Raw genomic sequence first — 23,136 nt, 5'->3', positions numbered from 1 at the left:
TGCTTATTACAGTCTACAAATTTCGAGTCAACAACTCGGAAACAAGAGCACCTAGTTGTACAGTCGCGTTACGCGATACCGCATCCTTATAGCTTGCTTTTCTTTTTCGTTTTTTTTTTTTTTTGGATGCCACATTCAAAATGGATGAGAAAACCGAGAAACTCAACGGGGGCGCGCGTATATGAGAAAACTAGAAGCGTAATTTCGCGAAATAATGTATTCGGCGAGATGCCCGAGCACTCAAAAAGTCCGGGGGAAAAATACATAAGTCGACGACAGGTTCGGGACGGGAGCGAAATAAGATTCTAGGCTCTTTGTGGGCTCCCTCCGAGGTAACTGAACCCGATTTTGGAAAGCGTGGCCGACCAGGGATCTTTCACGATGACGGATTAGAAGCTAGACTGTTTCAACGCATATTCATTGGTACATAAGATATGTTCCATAAGTTTGTCACTGATTACCGAGAGCTTGTCGTGAGGTGACGCTTGATGACGCGCTGTCAAAGGTTTAGAACAGACTAAATAGGAAGATGGACTGCGAAACCGAGTGTAGTCAATTCTCGAGTAGTTCTAGAACTAGTTCTAAGTAATCTCTATCATTACGAACTCATACTTATGGAACATATCTTATAAACTTGTGTTGTAACCGATAGCACACCGGCTAGGCGTCCACTCCATGTCTTCACCTCTCATCCCTCTATCATGCAAGATCCCTGTTCCGACTGAGGAATCTGGGAAACCTTTTATCCCTTATTCCTCCCTAACTTGTCAGCCATCTTATTTGTTGTCTCAGCGGGACAGAATTCGACTTAAAGCCAAGCACGAGGTCTCCCTCACAAGCCTAGCTGGAGACCTTTACGATTTGCACTTCTTATTCACTGGACTTAAAATTTCGGTTTTGTACTAAGCGAAAATAAAATTGTTTCGGGGTATTTTATTCCGTCGCGAAATTTTAATACGAAACAAGTAAGGAAATTCTTGTTTAATATTTCTGCGGAAACATTATTTCGCCGCGGTTATTTTAAGTCAGGAAAACCATTTTCCGATTTTAATTTCTATAAAGGTTTATCTGATATATGAAATACATAGTATTATAAATTTAACCAACTTCGGATGGTTAAACTTCAAAAGAAATTATATGAAATAAAAAGAATTAATTTAAAAAAAAAAATGGGTGAAACGCTTTCCTTTTGTTCTTCGCTTGAAAAAATTTTCTAGCTTGTTAACAAGGCTTTCTTCAGTTTCCATCTTTTAAGATTGCTACGAAAATTCCTAATGACTGAACGTTCCCTTTTGTTACGTAACCTCTTTTAAAACTTACATATTCTACCATTTTAATTAATCAAGCTTGCATCAAATCCTTCCCTCTTTAATCTTTAATTACTTAAAAACTAATAAAATATGTATTAATATACACATATTTACTTGTCGAACATTTCTTTAACTTCGTCTAGGATTCATTTATTTATTTAATTAATAAATTAATAATAATAATACGCGTCTCTACAGGCATGGAAACTCAGCTGGAAAATATGTTTTTAAAACTAGTTTTCACCTCATAAATTTGAAATGAAGTAGAGAAATTATGAAATCAACATCCGTCGTGCATGTAATTATCCATCCTTCCATTTAAATACGAGTAAAAAAAAATATTCCGCTTCTCAAAATCAGGCAAAATTTATTATAAATATGATGAATTTTAATAAAAATTATAAAAAATTAATGTATCTCCTTTGAAAAAGGATGCATGATTTATAAATAATTCAAATATTTTAAATAAATTTTTTTTTCAGTGTCAACGTGCCGGGGGAAGGGGGGGCTATACCTCAGGGATTGCTAAAAAAAACTGTTTTACTATTCGGGATTCTCTACGAGTCTGGATTGTAGAGATACTTATTATAATATTAATAACAATAATAATAGATAGATAGAAGATTTAAGACAAAAGAAAATTAGTTTAGAGGAACTTCGGAATTCTCCATAATAAATCCAGCACCCTAAGCGTTCTGAAACGAAGTCTATGAGAGTGGATTTCGGAAATAAGAGTTCGGGTCATTAGTTATAAGGTGCCCTCGGGCAACTCCCAAATTAATTCGGCAGCCAGTCCTAGAAATTCTCGAATAATTCAAGAGCGGCCCTATATTTCTCCCGAAAACTTTAAAACTGGTTCGAAAAGGGCCGACCGACTCTACTTATGCAACTATACGTGAATTGCATCTGGGGAAGTTTCGATACAGTGTAGTCTTTCCTTCTTGAATACAGTCGAAAATTTGCACACCAATTTAAAGGGACTCCAAAGAAGGTAGCGACGGTCACGGGTGTGTAAACATTATTTGAACTACGTCAGTGGCATGGTTCAAAGAAGCTTAGTTCGTTCTATTATGAAAACTATAGCACTTCAGGGAACTGAAGCTGCAATCTCAAGAAAACAAGGACCAGATGTCCAGTTTCATTTCTTACCGAGTCTTTGGATCTTGGTGTCACGTGGTGCATGTGACATATTTAAATTAATTTATACCCAAATAAAATACTGCCTTCTTTGGAGTCACTTTAACTGATTTTACGAAATGCGATACATCAGGGAAAGCCCCTGTTAATCTGCCTACCTCAGTTTTCAATTCTTGAAGTTCAACCAAGGTCCGAACAAATGCGAAAATCCGAAATACCAGGAGCATCGCCTCGAAAATTGGAGTTTTCCTATTTTACGAGTATAAACACATAAAGTTTGGATTCTAGCTATACATATATATATATATATATATATATATATATATATATATATATATATATACATATAGAGAGAGGGCCTATTCCCGTTTTCCCTCGCTTCCTTTCCCGAATTTATACTTCGAAATGTACCATCGGATCAATGATGAAAAATATTTCTAAACGGGTTTATCCTGAAATCCAAAATTTCTCGCTCGGGGTAACGTGTTTCTGTGCGCGAAGTCTTGTACGAATAGATTCTAGCTTAATATATATATACTGAATTTATACGTACAACTATGGACTTACACCTTAAATTACTTTAAAAATAAAATTTAACATAGGTATAGCTTGTTCGCATTCACCACGCCCCCTCTTTTCCATTAAATACTATACTATATATATGAATTCCTGTTCCTTACCGTCTTGATGTCCAATTATTTCCAAACAATACGTTTAAATATAAACAGGGTGGATTTCATCATTATTACGCTCTCATTCCGCAACATTGCTTCAATTAAGTTAAACACAGTCTTCAAAGGCACGTGTATAAGGCATATAAAGGTGCAAAATAGGTAGGGAACGTTTCTAAATTGCATATTTAGACTTAGATGAAAATAACTATACATAGTTTTCAAACTAAGGAGGATTGATACCTTTTTACTCCAGGAGGCCATGTTATTTGGTAATATACTTCTGTACGCCAAGTAGCCTGGTCTCCTGGTGTAAAATGGTATCAATCATCCTAGTCTGAAAACTATATAACTTTGATATATTAAGAGTTTAAATTAATTTTCAAGCAACTACACTCGTACTCCAATCTCTTCTCCCCTCCTTTTCAGGCAAGTTGAAATATCTTTCAAAACCAAAGGTAGGTAGGTCTATACAGTATAAATCCTGCATGGCATGGACCAACTATACTCGTGAAAAATTTAAAAGCATGAAAATTTAATTTCTCAATCAAAGAGTAGAATCTAGCTTCTATAGCACATTCACTCACTCTCCCTCTCTCTTTCAAAGTTAGGGTAGCCAGGCAAAATTAAATCGGTTTTCTTACTACGCTTACATACATGAAGATAACGAGGGAAATACGATGGTAGGGGGCTGAAGAGTTTGCTTAAAATTAAGAGAGGGGTGTTCATTTTTTAAAAAATAATGGATCGTAATTATAAATTAGGGCGTGATTCCTATAGTTTTAAAAATATAGCTAGTTAAAAACTACTTTAAATTAAAAGTATAAAAATGTATACAGGAAACACGGGCTTAATTTATAGAGAACAATTTAGGCCCACCTGGTTAATAAAAAATATATATAATAAAATGGAATCGTTATTAATTTTTTCTTTCTGTTTCTACCGCTAGAGAAAATAATTCGACGCATCTTTGCCAAGGAATAAATTTCACGCTTGACGATGAAATAAAAAAAAATATCTCAATGAGAGAGGGAGAAAGAGAGAGAGAGAGAGAGAGAGAGAGAGAGAGATAAGACTCGAGAGAGGAACTAAAATGAATATTCATGGAGGACCGAACACCCAAAATAAAGAAAATAGTAAAATAGCAAACCTCCATGTAACCCAAGAAGATGGAGAAATCAGTTTCAACAATAGAGTTATTTTACACTGTAAAAAAAAAATTGGATTTTGATGTGGTGTATTTGTACCCTTAAAGGTATTTTCTTAAAAAAACACCTTAAGGTGTTTATTCTAACCCTATAGGGTGTCAAAACAAGCCTCAGGGTTCTCTGTTGGTGTGTTTTTGTACCATTTGTAAATATTTTATGTTGTGGAGGGTGTTTATTTATACCTCAAAAGGAATTTTTTACTTGAAAGTCACGTGCGCACGCGCCATCGTGAAATAAATTCGCGCGCGTCGCGTGCCATATTTTTTTAACCCTAAAAATTTCAAACTAGGCTTAGCGACACTCATTTAAGCGACTACGTCCATTTGAAAATTAGTTACGCTCACAAGTCCAACCAAGGTAATAATTATGTGTAATACATTAATATAAACTGTGTGAATTTTAAAAATGTTTCCTATTTCAGACTTGTATGAATCAGGAGCCATAAAAACTAAAGTTCTGACTAACGGATCTCATCCTTTAAAGTAAGGCAAGCCTTTGGCCAGTTAATTTTAATTTATTCTCTATTTTCAGCCATCAGAAGGCAACTTTTCCGTTTACACTTAGCATTACAAAAAATCATTACTGATGGATTAGTTCATGAATCACAACTTAAGTGATGTGAATTTTTGAAACAGCTAAAACCCAGGTTGGTATGAATTTAGGTATTTTCCACGTAAGATGTGAATGAAAAGAATTGTGGTATTTGGTCAAAAATGATAAAGATAAGACTTTTGGAGTCCCGTTTTCCCTGACAAATCCAGGTTTTCCCCATATATTTCTCTGGCACCACCAAATAACTCCACAGGTTTTTTTTTGAGTAATAGTTTCAGGATGTATTTTAGAGTGGAGTAATCTTCTAGCCTCACGAAGTTGCTTGAATTTTACTGAAAATTTCCCTCAGTTTTTAGTCAAAAATTTATTTCCCTGACATGTCCAGGTTTGTATGAACCTGATATGTAAAATTTCATGGAATGCCTACAAAAGATACAGTAAATAGCAGTCATAACATCATGCCTTTAAAATGGATTCTTGTTGTGTAATGTTCTAGAGTGTTGTAACAGGAAAGGATTAAATTTAAATGTGAGTTTGAAAATGTCTAAAAACGGCGGTTTGATATTTTAAGATAATTTTAAATCAGTTCTATAATATTTTCATTGCAGGGTTATATTAATCGTGATGACTTCAACTGAATAATCTTTATTAAGTCAAAAAAGGTCGACCAACTATTCAAGCGGTTTATAATATCTGTTTCTGTGGTGGAAATTTTAGTACAAATGTAACAAAGTCATCTTTCTTTAATCAAATATTTTTTTTCTAAAAATATTGTTAAAAATCTTTGTTTTCGATTTGACTAGAGAAGATTAATTATGGTATAAATTAATTAAATTTTTATATGGGGGTGAGATATCATTAGTTTTTTAATATCTGGTTTCTTAAGAAATAGTTTCTGGTAAGTGTTTAGTTTTTCATAGTACTAAATATTTAGATTATCAGGTTTAAGCTTAATGTTCTAATAATCATATTGTAGTGTGAAATTAATTTATCGGCTTTAAAGTAGCTATTTGTTCAATAAAAAAGTTATAATTTAATTTTTATTAATGAAGTATAAATAATTTAAAAATAAATCAAAGTGTTAAAGTATTTTAGTCCGAATCTTAATTGACCCCGATAAAGTTAACTATACACTGAAGTTCTTTTAAAGAATTATCACAATAGATACCTCATGGAAATAAAACTATTTCGTCGAAAATAATCACATTTCCTTGCTCAAACTTTTAAACCCCTTTAATTGTAATAAAATGCACCTTAAAATGGAGAAAAATAATATTTTCGGACCCCCGAGTCAAATTTTTAAGGTACGGGAAAATACCTTTAATGGTCTGAAAACGCACCTATAAATGGAGAAAGGGCGCTTTTTGCACCCCTAATTCGAATTTTTGATATCCAAGAAAATACCTTTAATGGTCTGAAAACGCACCCCTAAATGGAGAAAGGGCGCTTTTTCGCACCCCTAATTCAAATTGTTGTTGTCCGGAAAAGCACCATATATGGAGTCTATTTATACCCCAATCACTCAAGAAGGGTACATATTTATTCCCTTCTGTTGTTTCAAAGACAAATACTATGTTACTAATATGTACCTATTAAGGCGCGAAAAATTACCCAATGGTATAAAAAAACGCCCCTTATCTAGGGGTTCACATTAATACCCTATATGAAGGGTGCGAATTCATACCTTATATGGTACGTCTGGGGTGGGGGTCGAAAATACCTTTATAGGAGCGTTTCCGCCACATTTTTTTTTACAGTGTACGCATTTTCATGATACAGTAAACTTATACATTCCTATAAGAAAAGACATCGAAAGAAATGAAAAAAAAAAAAAAATACATTTCCAGGCCCTGAAGCGAGAAAAGAGACACAAACAGAGAAAGACAGAAAGAGATTCAAGTTCCAAACCGCGCGTAAACACTCTCGGTTCCCGCAAAAAGATGGATTCAAAAGATATTGAGTTACTGCTACTTTAAAATAAAAGATATATATAAAAAAATGTTCGTACATTTTTTTAGGGCGTGGGAGAGGGACCCGAAAGTATTATGAAATATGTATAAAATGGAAGCCGGATTTGTTATTGTGTAGGTCCTCTTGGCCTGCTCGAAAACGCGTGTAATGGAAGTACTACATCCTTCCCACTGCAGTGATATCTGTTCAACTGGAGGGATGTAAGATTATCTTTAAGACCGCTCTTTTTGAACAAAAACTCAGATTTCTATAGGAATTGCGTATGTTTTTACGCATACTAGCTATAGGCCTTGGCTGGAAAATAAGTGCAAACAATGGAACAAAGGAGCCCTGGATATTTCTAATGTTTTAGAAATAAAGCCAGCACCAAATCTCAAGTCTATATATATATATATTTACTAAGCTTTTGAAATTGATTCCGTACAAGAGCAACCAACGATGGTAGAGCCTTCTGCAGAAATAGAACCAATTTTTCTATAATAGTTAAGGCTTTATATTAGTACTCAAAAATATCAGGAAATAGAATCTATTTTTTATTATCTACTGGAGCAAATACAATGAGCAGGAAAAGAAAAAAAAAGCTTGGATGTACATTAATTTCAACTCTGGCTTCACTATTTCCAAAAGGGAGATAAAAATGTGAAATCGGAAGTAAATATATATATGCGAATGAATGAATCGGAAGCAACATATAGAATTGCAGGTAGAAAATTGGAGGGCTGCTGGGCAACAGGCTGGTTAGATTTCTTCCCACAATATTATATGTACTATAGAACTTTTTCTCCTATATATTTATAACCATACAGAGATTGAGGGCGCTTTTTCTCCTGATGTATATACGAGAGTTACTCCATATATACTTTTACCAATATGATATAGTTCGAGCATGGTTACGTACAAGAGAGAGATCGAACGAAAGTAGGCGGTAAATATACGCTAGTGTTGGAGAATACATGTGTGTACACTGAAAGCCTACAGTTGCGAGAGTGTTCTGGTGGTACGTACCGCAGTGGCCATCAGAAATGTAGCAGCGGTGAGTCTCGAACCGAAAGAGTGTAAGTAGTGGGATGGTAGACTGAAGCGTAGGAAAAAGAAGGCGGGAAAAAGGACAGCCTCGTTCTGTCGTGATTCTCCGGGTGACCCGCGATGCAATGGCCCTGGACCTATAGTTGGTTTCCTTCTTATATTTTTATACAGCGCGAGGATCCAGGGCTAGCCAATATTTGCTCTGTTCGCACTCTTTGAACAGACGATACCCAACCCAACGATACACTCTGCTGATCTTTCCTTGGTCCAGCTATAGGCTATGCTAGCCACTGTTTTCTCTTGGAAAGAATAGCTTTTGTACGGGCTTATACGTATGCAAAAATTATACCGTTCTTTTGTTTCCACAACCCCTTCTATGCACTTTTGGAACCTCGTTTAAATAATCGACCCATGCATGTGTATAGGCGTATATAGTTTGAGTATCAATAAGTATCGTGTACAGGGTGTGGCCCTGGAAAAAGATGATCGCTTCCCTCGATTTATCTCTTGTTTTCAGTAATATCTGGTAATCCCTGACTTTCTTTTGCATCAAAATATCACTACTATTTATAGTGTGATTGTTGTTACAGCGCAAAAATATGATATAATATTAAAAGTAGCGAGAAAAAGAACCATTATGTTTTGTTTTGGGGATGAAAGAAAGAAAGGAATAAAAGATATTGCCAAATCCACTAAAGGATTATAACCGACTGTAATCTCAATATAAAAAACGGTTCATCTTTCGTTTTTACGACTTACACGAGCTTACGATGTTTTTAGCCGATGAAGTTTCCTTTTTCTCATCTCCGTATCATTTTTGGAGTTATCTCCTTACTCTAGCATCTGATTATTTTCGAGAAAAGGCATGGACTTGGTATACTTTCGAAATTGCGCATAACACTTCCGAGTAATTTTTGTTATTCGCTAGAAATACATCTTTAACTAGTGGCGTGCAATTTCTAGTGATTATACGCTCTCCTTGCTCTTGGTGTGGTTTTTGTGCCTATTTTTCCTATCCCCTGCGAAGGATTTATGAGATCCTTGGTTACAAGAATACTAATAACAAAAAAAAAAAAGGATGAGAGACATCTAGGGAGTGGATTTTTTTCTTTTTGGCTTAGGCAATGTGGCACATCCGTATGCTACAGGCTAAGCTTTTCTCTTCTTTTTGTTGGGCAACTTTCATCATCAATCTAGAGAGCACATCGTGCGAGGTTGGAGGATTACTCTAAATTAGGCAAAAGCGCTGACTTTCCATGAAAGAACCAGGGAAATAACAAGATGGGTAAAACTAACCTCATGTGTTTGGGAAGTCACATATCGTTATATCTTTCTCTATCATAATTAAGTTACTAATAACCCTTAATTATATTAAATTTAACACAAAATGCTGGCCAGTTTCCATCAAGGCAATAAACCTAGAAACATATAACCCACTAAGGCTTAAAAATGGTTCTGTTTTTTGTGATTCTAGATGAAAGAACTCTGGATGACGCCAGGACTAGATTAAACGTATTTATCCCTCAGTAAAAAAGAATCGTTACCAGGACACCAAATGTATAAGCTTGGGTACAGTTTAATCCGAGTAAGGGGCTCTGCTCTGTGTGGGTGATCCAATATTAAAGGTTGACCCCAAAGGTCGGGAGAATTCGTGGTAGACCAATTTAGACTGCTAGGAAACACACGCAAGTCGTTAATGTTGATGTTATTACAATGGGATCTAAACCCCATTGGAGAAAAAGGTATGTACACTCTGCTGGGAAACAAAAATAATGAGTTTTTTCTATGTATTAGAATAAGTATAGTGTCATTGGAACATGAGACGAAACTAGATTTAAGCAAAATGGATTCTTAAATCCCTTCAAGTCGATGGCTTACAAAATTTCACTTTAAGTAAGTTAATCATTCATTACACTAACTAAATTATTTATCATGATACTGAAATATATTTCCAGGAAATAGATGCGCTAAAGTGATTTCCAATTCCCAAGTCTCTTAGGCCCCAAAAGTGCATTAGTTTTAGTGCGACATTTTTATTAGGCATTTATTTGATAAAGTCGATACATCTTTCGCTTAAGGTGCGTGCATCTAAACGTAATAGTTCGCGACACTACCTTACTTTACCGGTTTTGCTTAATCTTAATCCAATTCGATCGAGCTTCGAGCTGGCAAAAACTTCCATGGAAATACGCCTTAAGAAGTGTAGCGAACTTGTTTTCTTGTTTACACACAAAAACAAATTTACTACTGACACCGAGAAAAGTCATAGCTCAAAGAGCTTATCGATTTCGTTTCGTAATATTGTAGCGAAAGAAAAAAAGGGGGCACCAAGGCCTAGTAGAGCGAATAATCACCATTATAGCCCGTCCACACCAACCGTTTTCGCGTCTTTCGCCACGTTCGCCGCATTCGCATTGTTCGCTTTCATCCGTCGCGTTTCGTTCACACCAGAAAAAACGTCTACTAAGCGAGGCTTGCGAAGAGAGCAAAATTCTTTGGCGTGCCAAAGATTTTTGCAAGTGTTGCGTTGTTCGCAAAGGATCAACCAATAACGTACGCTTATATTTTGACGTCATAAATGATTTCGTCATCGAGGTTGCTACTTTCCTGTAGGAATTAAACATGGCACCTGTGTGTTCCAAACAGAAGAATATTTTAAGTTTCAATAATAATGCGGCATCTTTTTTTCTGTTGTTCCGGTAACCTTTACAAGTTTTGTTCCAAAGTTCTGGAAATTCCCTTACTTCATTTATCAAAGCCTCGTCATTTATTTCATTTACATTATTTGTATCCCCCGTATTCCAAATGTTTCACAAATAAATCAAACTAATCTATTTAGGCCTTGGCATCAACACGGTCAATCTCTCCATATCCTGTGTGTCGTCTGTTGAAACGTTAAAAAAGGAAGAATCACGTGGTACTTTATCGCGCCTTGATTGGCTGAACAATACGAACGCGTGGTTCGCGCCTCTTCGCATACTAGTGCAAGCATCTCTCGGCAAGAGGTAAAACAGGCGGTTTTTGCATGTGTGGCCGAGACGCGTAGGCGCTTGCGAGCATTGCAAACCTTGCGAAGCGAACAGCGCTAACGCGAATTTTTGGTGTGGACGGGCTATTACACGCTTCACACAAAACGCTATAGACGAATCTAAAGAAGGGATACGAAAACACAACAAGAAAAAAAGTATTTTTACGAGATGAAACGAGCCCGAGACAGTCGAACCTATCCCGTTTCGGTTGGTTATTACTAGATATATCTTGAGTGGATTTTGAATGAAGTAGTGATATGGGAGATAGTGACAATATATAGTAGGCCACTTTGTGTCGATTAGAATTCCCGGTCCAATAATATTAGTCGAGTAAGTCTGCAGGAGTGTGTAGAAGATGAGAGAAATATTTCTCGCTGCCGTCCCCAGAGGATAACGTTATTACAATATAAAATGAAACTATCAATATTATAGTAAGCTCCTCATGTATTATGTATGAGTTAGATAAAAAAATCAATGACGGGGCTTGAGTGTCCGTGAAAAGAAAAAAGAAAAAAAAAATCAGCTAAAGTTAGCTTTTTCAAGCCTCTTACAATCTAAAAAAAATTCGAAATATTTACATAAATAAATCCATATTTAAAAATTGAGCCTCTCGATTCTTTCCGAGTAGAATTGTTCAGATTTGACGTACTACTTTAAAGATAAGGCCTGCCCAAGTTTCCAACCAAGTCAAGCGCTACTCAAAATTTTGAGATGCGTAACTAAGAAAAGGTTTTCGGATTATTATTATTATTATAATTGCGAGGTCTGGTCTGGTTTGTTTATATATTAATTTAAATTTAAATTTATAGTTAAAAATTAAGAAGTTAAACAGATTACTACATTTAAAAGAAAAACCGATGGTAGACATTATTAACGAAGCATTTAAATATTAATTATTTGGGTTTAAACTAACATCACTTGTTCCTCTTGTTTCTAACTCCATTTCCCTAAATCTCGCCCTTTTCTGATACTGCCTGCATTTAAGTATTTCAGAATAAAATTTTTCCACCCAAAAATTTTAAAATTCGTAAAAGAGGAGAAGGAGGGTGAAGATAAATTTGTCAGAGATATGAGAGTATCACGATGAGGAGAGGAACTAGGAGAAACGCGGGGATCGATTAAAAATCTTCCTCTGTAAAATTCTAAGCTGGAGAAATGCCGGGCAACCGTATTCTGGAAATTCAAGGGAAGTAAAGACCAACTCGAGGTATTGGGGGAGGGGAGTCACAGTTACACAGAGCCGAGATATATAGACATAAAAAAAGTTAGGAGACCTTAAATCTCGGCGACTTAATCTAGCGAAGGGACTAAATCGTAGGGGTGGAGGAGATCCGACGAAGAGTTAGTTTCAGAGAAGGATTTGGTAAAAAGGCGGGATAAAGAATAGGGGGCAAAAAAGGCGGTAATATCCACGCCCTTCTCGGGAGAGGAGCTATCTCATCAATCAATTAGTACTCGCTCGGCCAATTCGGCTTAGAAAATTCAGGAAGGCTATATAACTCGGAGTTTATTCAATCTTCTCACGAATTTCATGTAGATTAGACTATTTAATATGGCTTTGATTGATCCCGATCTCACACCGCAGGCTCACCCTCGATGTTTTCCTCACGACCGACAAACCATATTCACTAATCACGATGCGTAACTTCTCTAACAATTGTAAAAAGCACACGAAGTATCAAATTCAAAACAATTAGGCTTAACGATGGATTATTTTAGCTTGCATACGTAAGATCTCGAGTATAATTCGACTATGACTAAAACCAAATGCCTTACTTCTTGCCTCAAACAATATATAAGCAGTCACTATACAGTAATAATCTTGATCTTCGAGTAGCATTCAACATTATTGGGAGAATTTAAATAATTCTTCGATCTAACTCGCAGCTCTTAACCCCAGGCCAGATTTACCCCGGTCTAGGAAAACGCTTTAATATTCTATCTATAACCTCTTGGTCACATAATTCTTTTTACCCGCTCGTCTACGGGTCGCCTACAGTATGTAAGTAGGGGTGCCTCTTTCTTATTAGCCAAACTATAGGGGAAGCCGACATACGGATGACTGAAGAAGGGACCCCGGGATCTAGGAGGACAGCGGGATTGAGAGAGGAGAAAGAAAAATTTGCATCATTGAATTTCGGGGATATAGTGGTGCGCTGCTCAAATCCCTACGCTTTTGCTTGGCTTTGAACCCATATTATTCGCGGTGCTCCTTTGAATAACGTTGTAGTAAAATTACAGCTAAAATCAAGCAAGTTAGGCGTATATTCAATTAATCACTATAACACGAACAGATGACAAGCTCGTGTGCGCGTGACGTTAATGAATAAAAGGGATAAACATTTCGGGGTATAATAAATACCCCATTTCGAGGGTTTATCTTTATTAACTGATGCTATGCGAACGAAATTTCTGTTCCATAGGTGAGCGAGCCATTTTAAAACCAACCTTGGAAAAGTTTTACGATGCCAAAGGAAACATAATTAGAATAACTGGGGAGTTTAGTTTCAGTTCGAGTTTCCCCATCCCTGTAATGTTAATTTTTTTTTTTTTAGGTTGGGGAGTGGGCGCGTATGCATGGAGGGGGGATCAGTTTGCAACTCGCTAAAAGATTCTAAAGAATGAAGTTTCTCTATCGTCTACTTTATACTGACATTTACGGAGAGTAAATCCAGGGGTTTTTCTATGTAAAAAAGGGGCATTGAAGGAAGAGCTAGAAGCTTGATAGCTAGCCAGAGAGTGAAGATAGCCGGGCTAACTAATGCGTCGAAGAATATGAAGACGGTTAAAGGATTTACTCGAGTTTTTCCGACGAGAAAAAGGCCAGAGGGAGAAAATTAATGAATTCTCTAGAGCTTAACTAAAACTCGGGACGCCACCACCGAGGGCGAAGGATCAAACCAGGACGAGCTAGATATTTCAAAATCTTCTGGAGCCCAGAATATCCTCTTCCGAAAAACGATGCTCTATTTCATCCGAAAAATAAAAGAAGTATCATAAATAGAGGTTAGATTAAGGGGGAGGAGATTTTGCTAGTTTGATCCGGGATCCGGAGATGGTGGTGAAAACCACCACCCACATAGTTAAGCCTTAGCTTCCGTCATTGGGCATGCACGCTAAGGCTCAAAACAAAAGGAAAATCAGAAAGATGTGGAAGGTGGTAGAGGAGGAAGCTATGGAGCCAGCAAGTAGCGACAAAAATCCGAGCAAATGAATATATTAGCTTCAACCATATATTAACCCTAGATGCTGTCGCTTCTTTTTTATCCTCCGACTAGATTTAGTTTCGCCCAAACGCCAAAGAGAACTTATAACATTGTGTCAAGTAATTTAAATTTATCGTTGGCAAATTCATTTCTGGGTTTAGACAATCCACTCCTGCATAGCTTAAGAAAAAATAACGTGAAACTATTGTATAGTACGTCCAACTTGTTCACGCCACTTAATTTTTTCAGGCTAACGATCGCTACACCGCCCTCTTTCCTTTCCCTCATCTCTTTTAATTTATAAAGAGCGCACATGGCCGAAAATAATGAAAGCAACAACGAAGCTCTTTTGTTTTATTTTAGTATTTTTCTTCTTTTACCGTTCTGAGGTACCCCCAAAAGCCCCTTTCATTTTTACGCCTGAGAAAAATTTATGTAATGAACGAAAGAAGCTAGAACTAAGCCTAACACCGCTCTCCCTTTTTATTTTAAACGCAATTCGGATCCTTCCTTAACCCTCTCTCATTCTCTTAGCATTTTCCTCTCCTTTGCCTCTCACTTTCTCATTTTCTTGATTGCAAACCTCATAAACCGTGCCGCCGCTCGGACCCCCAAAAAAAGTAAAGATATTTTTATATAAAAAGGGGCCTATAGACACAAAACGCTCTTAAAATATTTTCATTATCTCGTGAATAGAAATAAAGAGCTTTTTCTTTGGCGAAAAACTATTCGTTGTGAAAAAAATGTGAAGTTTACCCACGAGATGAAAAATACAAAAAATAAGAGCTACAAAATGAAATATTAATTTATTTCAATTTGCGACAACGTCGGAGAAGGGAATTCTACATAAAAAAATAATAATAATAATAAAAAAAGCTCTGTTGCTTTGATATTTGGATATTTGATTAATATTCTCATTCTTTTCGAAATTAGGAGCTATTTAGACCAAGACGTTGGCCAGAGTAGTATGGACTACCTAGATACGTAGACATTCAAGATGGCGACCATCTTGGATGTCTGCATATCTAGGTAGTCCCTACTACTGGCCAATAGACTATGTAATTTGAAAGGATGAACGAATCCACGCTTGTACCTTATGTATAGTTCTAACTTCTAAGTAATGGTTTGTTATTTCCAAGAATGCAAAGTCCAAGAGACAAGACTATTATAACCACCTATCTCCAACAATCCGTTCTTTTATTCCGCAAGAGAAGTAAGTGTCCGACCACCCGGCGAAATTAAAGCGGCAGATCAAATACCTAAGAGAATCCGATAAACGGGTTTCCTCTCGTTTGATGTCGTTAATTAAGAATTTAATAAATTTTAGAATAGCAAAGTTCGCCAAATACTAACATCTCTTAAAGCAAGGGTTCGCTACATCCAAATAATTCGAGTCAATAGCTACAAGGTACAGCGTGTGTGTTTTCAAAACAACCGGCTTCCAGTTTTCCTAATGCTTCCATTAAGTCGCTTCAATGTCTCAAATGAGGCGAACGAAATGTATACTAGCAGCGTCTTATTACTTAGTGAAACATATCTGACGGTTAAAGGTTACTGACAAGATTTAAGCAGAATTTTACCCTGGGTTTAAATTTAAATATTTAATTTCGTCTTCCCCAGTTTCCTTCGTATCTTTTCGTACCCTTAAGTTGAATCCCTTTAAACTACACTCATAACGAAACGTTGCTTCCCTTAGCCAGGAATTCCTCATACTCTCGTATACCTTAAACAAATACATTAGTGAAGACAAATCCAGAAATATTGCCTTTAGGCCACAAGAGACTTCAGTTAGCCGTTACTATCTTTTAACTTCAGAAGCTCTCCAAAAATGGAATCTCAGTGTCATGCGCGAAAAATTACTTTGTCCAAACGTAATATGAAATTCTTTGGCAAATATCGCGATTTCCGACGGCGACCGACTACCCTTTTAGGGAAACTATAAATAGGCTTATAACACCACCAAGGCCAAGGCTTTGTTACTTTTCAATTTCGTTTCAACTTTGGTAAGTGAAGAGGTTTAGCAAAGGATAAAAAATAGAAAAACAGGCTCAAAAACTTCCTTTGGGGTTCAGAGCCTCTTAAAATTCCGCATCAAAAGACAAAATCCAGAACACAAATTTCGACGTGTGTCCCAAGTGGTTGCGATGTTATTTATACTTCCATTTCATTCCCAAATTATTTGTTAATACTTAACTGAGCCTCTAAGTTTTGGTGTTTTGATTCTAGCAAACCCTTATGGGAGTTTAACCGTAATAGTATCGACATTTCAAATACGCCTCAATTGCCAAATCGTAACTTTAAACTTTTAAGTAAAAATAAATATTTTTGATTCTCACCCTTTTAGGCGATCCTTTACAAGAATTATCGATTTCTCGTTGCGTTGTCTCAATCTGTTCACGAATACGTTTTAAACTCTATCTCTACAAGACTTTGGAAGTCTTCGGACGAATACTTGTCGTTACAACAAAAGTCTGCAATAGAAAAAGAAAGAAAAATTGGTTAATTCAACCGAATTACTTAATTTTAAAAACTGGTGTTATATAAATTATGAGATTATTCGATTGAAAACATATGACACATTACACATACGTGGACCATTTAATCCCCAAAAATTTTGTAACCTAATATAAGGAGTGTTTACTGATTAACCTTTTAAGGATGTAGATCGAGCCTAACAGTACAAGGTCCCTATCGGAACAAACAAGGTTGAGTCATTGATAAAGAAATAATTAAACGAAGCTAGTAAAAGGACACACGTACAACTCAAAGTACACTCGCGCACAAAAGCACTCGATACCCTCAATGTCCCCCCAATAGTTTAATATAACGGCATATTGGCGCCCGTTCCAGTTACCCAGTATTATGGCAACCCCACAAATTCAGTTGATCTTGGGGTTCTGCAGACTGCAAGCTCGATTTAAGCGGGGTTTGGATACCATCATTACAGTCATATCCTCAATTTCCAGCCAGAAGAGAAAAAAAAGAGGAGGGTGACAACCCTGATGGGGAAACTTATACACGGGGGTTTGTTTGAAACCTGGTACGTGTTTCCGCGTCACCCCTGCAACCTTACAAGGCTGACATGGTAGGAATTCAACTCGGGGCGCATGCTGCACCACTCTATATGTGCGGTACCATAGCAAGAGGCAAGGAAGAACAAGGGCATGTCTCAGATGGAGCGTAAAAATGGCTCGTGGATGGCGAACGCGGTACGAAAAATCTCCGCTTTCATTGCATAGCTATCCGAGAATGAGACTTGAGACAGGGTTTTTTAGAAAAAAAAAATAAAAAAAAGGAATATTTTTCAAGAAGCAAAGAGGGACTTTTTTGCGCTTGGAGCGGAAGTAAGATAAACGGAAGACATTCAAAACACGACATTTTTAAGTTAAGAGACGAATTCGAAACCAATGTGATGATCGGATTCATAATTTCTTCATTCGCGTACTTCTCTTGTGTATAGAAGAAGAGGTTCGCCCGGGGAAAGAGCCCCCCGAAACCCGTACCCGGGGGAATGTCAACTTGGCGTTGGCGATGTGCTTAAAAAAGTAAAGCCGGGCAGATGGCGAGGATCCGAACCCGTGAGAGTCCAAGTGTCGTATTTCTTCAATTCTCGGGCAATGTATGTAAGGAACAAACTGACTCGACTGCCTAGTGCCTATGTATATAATTCAGAACGCGAGCGCCACCTGCGGCTCGAGTGTTACAGTCGAAAACTACTTGTGGATGGAAATGAAGCTTCACCCTAGCTCGTCGTGGAAGGCACCGCACCATCGGCACGAGAACTAACTCCATTCTCTCCCGCTGTTTCTCCCTCTTAAATTCCCTCACCATCTACGGCCATGGATGGATTCTCAAATACTCCCAAGACCATACCAGAGATTGTCCTTGTGTACAATTCTGTCACACTATTACTAACGTATAAATCATTCACCCTCGATTTAAACTAGAGCCACAATTGGTACCCATTGAATATTGACATTGAGATGGAACACAAGAACCAAAGTCGAGTTGGAATTGAATAGTGTAGATTCTTGCGTAACAAGAAAAATTACGATTACGTAATATCATAATATCTGCTTGCGTTCATCTAAGCCTCAAAAACAACATCACATAGTTTGCTCCGAACACTTTAATTGTATCAAATCTTTTAATGGTATAGTTGATCTTTCTTGTTTTTCGTCGATCTGATGAGCTGAACTTCAAAGGCCACAAACATACGCTCCCATAATCTACGTTGAGGATATATTACTAAACACAGGTAGATAAAAATTCAAAACGGCACCGTACCAAGAAATCAAGGATATCCTTTTACTATTAAAAGCAGCGGCCTTAGAAGCCTTTTAAAATTAAAATCCTATAGTCCTATAACACTCGGTTGGTTTTAATATCGATGAAAATTCTTCGCAAATCTTTTAAAAGCTTTTATTTCAGGACTTTTGCGCGTGTTTTAAATAAGTAGTAGATAAAAGGTGTGTTTGAGTGTATACGTATTTAAAACTTTACCTTTGACGGTAAAGAAGGGCTTGGAAATCAATGGTGTAAAGTTTTGCCAAGAAATTTTTAAGCCGGAGAAAGGGGTATGGAAAAAGATTAAGAATTCCTTGAGCATCTCTGGAATTCCATTTTTAGAATCTACGTATAAGAGAAGGCGTATAGAAAAAGCCTTCCTGCCCAGAAAATGAGCCGTTTATGCGCTCTTCGGATTTACGAATATTTCTTTAATGGAAGGAGATGAAAGAATAATAGGAATAAAAAACCGCAATTGAAAGGCCGAGGGTTAAGCGTTTAAAGAAATTAAATACCATCTGTGTTAAAATCCAGGCCTACTTAGCCTAATGGACAGACTTATGACAAAAAAGATACGTTCGTAATTGTATACAAAATCAGAGCGAAAGATTTAACATATTTGCATGGGGTAAGAATACAAAAAGACGTAAGCCTTTGCTGCTAGAATTAGGCGGCAAGGCTTAGATGTTTTTAAATATTGGGATATGCGATCAAGCAATTACGATGTCATGGCACCAAACAACATTATGAGGGGCCCATCTTGTTAGAAATCAGACTACCTTACGAATGGTCCACACTTTCATTTACAGACAATTCTCCTGATGAAAAATTTAACGAGTTCTTTGGCCTCTCATGCGCCTTCACGTAAGATAAATAGAGAAGAATCGTGGAAACCCTTGGTTTTTCGTTGTTGCCTTAACCAAACCAAAAAGGTTCTTGAATCTAACCATAACCAGACTTTAGTAGTAGAGAGTCTCTAGGAAATTTTTGGTTTTTACGCAATTTTCTTTTCCTAAAAAAAATCAATAAAGTTTTGCCCTCTCTTCTTCGTTCGCTATTTTTTTTTCTGGTTGAAAGGTGCACGAAGTAAACTAAACTAAATAAAGTAAATATAAGCCCCGCAGGTATGTTTAACAAAGATCTAGACCGTCTTTGTACCTATCCCAACATCCTCGGGCCATTAAAAAAAAGAAACACCGCTGCTCTGAAGAAAATAAAAATAAATACCGCTTCCCAAACGCTAATTTCAGATTACAAACATTTGATGAAAAAAAAAAGGATTTATTTTTATATTGAAAAAATAACAAAATGGTATATAAAAATATAAAACCCTTTTTTTCTATCGAAACTTTTACACCTACCTCACGATTTTGACCAACGAATTTTGCACCAAGAATTGAACGCATATACGAAACTTTATTATTTTATAAAACGTAGGTAAGTGTTATCTTTTAGACTAAAACGTTTGGGCGAAAATTTATGATTAAATTTCAAGCGGGCCTGAGGCTACTGTGGTAAAAAGGAGGTCAAAAATAATTTTAGACTAAACATTATATAATAAGTAATTTAATATTGATATTTCTCGTATATCGATTTACACTTGAAGAATTATTAATAAAGAGTACGAACAATTTTAAATTAAAATCCGAAGAGATAAGGATAAGTAAGTTTGAGAAACTTCAGGTGATGCCGAGTTTGGAAAACTTGATTAGACAAACGTCTCGTGAGAATGTAAACAACATCGGAGGCCTGAACCCAAAAATTAGCATTTTAGCTTAAACCGACAGGAAATTTAACTTTTTCGAATAAATATTGGATCAGCTAATACGTTGCGGATGTACCGAGCGTTAATAAGTTTAAATCGAAAGTTATCAAGCAACGCGTAGTAAATAACCGAGGAATTAAACCTAACTCGTCGACAACTTTGAGACGTAATCTACTTCTATTTTCGTTCATATTCAAATATGTAGATACGACCGGGATACGAAGGAGTTAGGTGATGCAATACAAAATCTCTGGTCTGAGTCTTAATACATCTGCGGGGCTGCATAATAATAGGCCATGCAGTATCCGTTATGATACGTGTAGTACGAGGTACATCTTTCCTTATTAAAGGATTCCCAAAGCGATTACATTCGTGGGCGCGTAAACAAACGCCCCATATCGTGAAAAGGAAACCTTCCCATCTCTAACGTTTATCCACGCGGTACATTCGAATACGGTAAAAGTCAGAATAACACGAGCTGAATCATCGCTGGGAATTCTTCTTCCATAGTTTCACCTAATTCATCTTAGACACGTGGACACGATTAAGTACATTTATACATACGTCCCATATCTCTCGGTCCACCGTGAACAGTATACTTTCAAATTCAAAAGGCTGAAGCGAGAGAGGGCCGGACGACACAATCGCGTTTCTAGAATAATAATTTCCTTCGTTAAATAGATACCAGAATTCAGAATTCCGGCAGCGAAGGAGAAGACGATCTAGTATAGTAAAGGCTTACGGGCAAAGCGTCAAAACGAAATATTTCAAAGTAAACACGTAGTCCGGGGCGATTACAATTTTCACCCATCCCTTTACCCCTACACCTTCTATATCGCCGAATTTCAGAATTTTAAACTATTCTTGGCGTCGTGATTTACGTAAGGACCGCGTAAACCACCAACCAACTCCTCTCTATATTAGCTCTTGAGAATGTAGGGCATCTGCTTATCGTCATAGCAGACTACACCGTCCGTACCTTCTCTCGTATTGCGGCCTACCCATATCGCCTAAATAGCCTAACCCGCCTTTACCAGTATTCGCCAAAGCCTCTGATGGATAGGGAAAACTTGGGGCCATATTGTACCGGACCACTCAGTTGGGATGAATGGTCTCAGAGGGGGTTGAAGAGAGATGGTGAGGTAATTTCGGGGATTAAGATTATCACAATCCTACCTAGACTCGCACCTTCAACTTAATTCGAGTACAGCCGAGTGGACTGGGAACAGGGACACTGCGCGCATTCAGCCAGGGAGGGAATGAATCAAGAATTAAGTTGGTGAAGCAAGTTCTATCGACGCACTCGGGGTGTCGGACAATTACTTCGTATACAAACCGGTGCTCGTTATTTCCAACGGCATTTTTCTGAGCATTAATTTCCAAAGCGCCAATTTTGAGTTTTAAAGTTTTCTTTCTAGTCAGCTTAAACAGTGTCCTCTTTATTACAAGAAGTTTTACCTCCCAGGGGGTTTACTTCAGCGAATGCCTCGAAACCAACAATACTATAGTCTCAATCCAGACTTGTTAAATACGCCTAAACTTTATCTCCCATTGAAAGTCTAGAAACTCCCTTCGGAGAAACGCTGATTCCTGGCTCTCTTGTCCCGTTCGTCTTCTATCTCCAGAGATTCAAATATAGCTCTCTTCAAACGCGATAACAGCTAATTACCCAACGAGAAAGACGACCCTATTCCAGAAGTACAAACTTATTTCCAAAACACGAATATCTGACTAACTAGCTTACCACCACACCCTCCTTTACTTCCTAAGTATCTAACTTAATATTCAGAACGAAACTTAAATAAATTATCAAAATATTTATTCCCATTACTTTAAATTTGTATCAAATTATTCAACTGATTCAGTTGCTTTCTGCTCGAGCTGCGAACAATTATAGTTCCTCGCTCTAATTTTGTGGTTGCAAAACGTGGGTCATCTCTGTACAGTAAGAAAAGTTCCGACGTCACCAATGTGGCGCAAATGCACGTGGATGAAACTAAAAAGTGAATGCGCCATGATAATGGTCAAAATAAAAAAGTGGGAAGCTTTGCCCTTTGACACGTGGTTCAACTATACAACGTACCCAAGTACTAAAGCGCGAAAATTTTATACGTTCCTACGCTTGACCCTCATTAACTCTAGAGTAACCTATTAACCTTTGCTTCGTTGACCTTAAAGGCGCCCTGACAAGCAGTAGGCAGGTCTATAGATACTATGGGCAAGAGTATCGGTAAATTAACCTTGAAGAGACACTCGAGGGACCCACGGAGGTCGTGATAACAAAATATATACCGTTCGTTTTAAGTTAATCAGTATCACTCACCCTCTAGGAAATTCTTCTTAACTACAGCACTCGACGACGCGACGATCAAGTGCTCATTTCCAGTCGGATAAATTTAGATGAAAAAAAATCGTTGCCGAGGCTGTTTTTGTCAGCTTGAAACGCGAGACTATACAATGGTGAAAGCGAATTTTTTTCTCAACATGAGTTTAACGGTTTATTTAAAAAAAATTTGATAAAAAAAAACTTATTTCTCCTGGAAGCTCCGCTAGAGGCATAATTGCTTTTCAACTCAGGCGGGCAGACGATTTTTAAAATTTTCCATAGTGAGTTCACATATTTTTTAATAGAACTAGCTGAAGGTGATTAATCCAAAGTTAAAATTTGAGTTTTTTTACGCATAAGATGGAATCATGACATTTTTGTTATTTAAGAATGGGAAAAAATTTAAATAAAAGTACCTAGACTTCTATGCGATCATATAACTTCGGTTTTATCTACTTTTTTTCACCAAATTCTACTCGGAAGAACAATATAAATGAGTTTCCTATCCCGCGGTATAACGTCTTAAGTTTTTTGCTTAAAATATTACCCCTATTAACGCTAAAGTACTCCAAGGTATTAAATGGAAAAAAGAGGTTTAACCATATTTCAATCCAGTCAGGCAATATTTAAAAATATTTTACCCGCAAG

General features: G+C 37.0%; 2 protein-coding genes across 2 annotated transcripts in view; both read right to left on the bottom strand.

The window, feature by feature from the left end:
- The window catches only part of LOC149661640 (cell adhesion molecule Dscam1-like), a 183,565-nt gene that overhangs the window by 70,234 nt on the left and 90,195 nt on the right, over nucleotides 1-23,136 (bottom strand). Inside the window, exon 3 of the mRNA XM_089843202.1 lies at nucleotides 16,447-16,581. The gene's annotated coding sequence lies outside the window, so the exon portion shown is untranslated. The remainder of the gene's footprint in view (nucleotides 1-16,446; nucleotides 16,582-23,136) is intronic.
- LOC149661645 (uncharacterized) lies at nucleotides 6,644-10,663 on the bottom strand. Its single transcript, XM_089843204.1, has 2 exons — nucleotides 10,580-10,663; nucleotides 6,644-10,504 (listed from the first exon to the last, which is right to left on the bottom strand). The coding sequence occupies exon 2, from the start codon at nucleotides 10,497-10,499 to the stop codon at nucleotides 10,155-10,157; it is 345 nt and encodes a 114-aa protein (XP_089699330.1). The 5' UTR covers nucleotides 10,500-10,504; nucleotides 10,580-10,663; the 3' UTR covers nucleotides 6,644-10,154.

Source organism: Phalangium opilio, unplaced genomic scaffold, assembly GCF_054372755.1.
Source record: "Phalangium opilio isolate 3A_F unplaced genomic scaffold, DU_Popi_V2 ptg000070l_1, whole genome shotgun sequence".
Classification (NCBI taxonomy): Eukaryota; Metazoa; Arthropoda; class Arachnida; order Opiliones; family Phalangiidae; genus Phalangium; species Phalangium opilio.
Note: the sequence above shows the minus strand (reverse complement) of the source record. Positions and strands in the feature narration are given on the sequence as shown.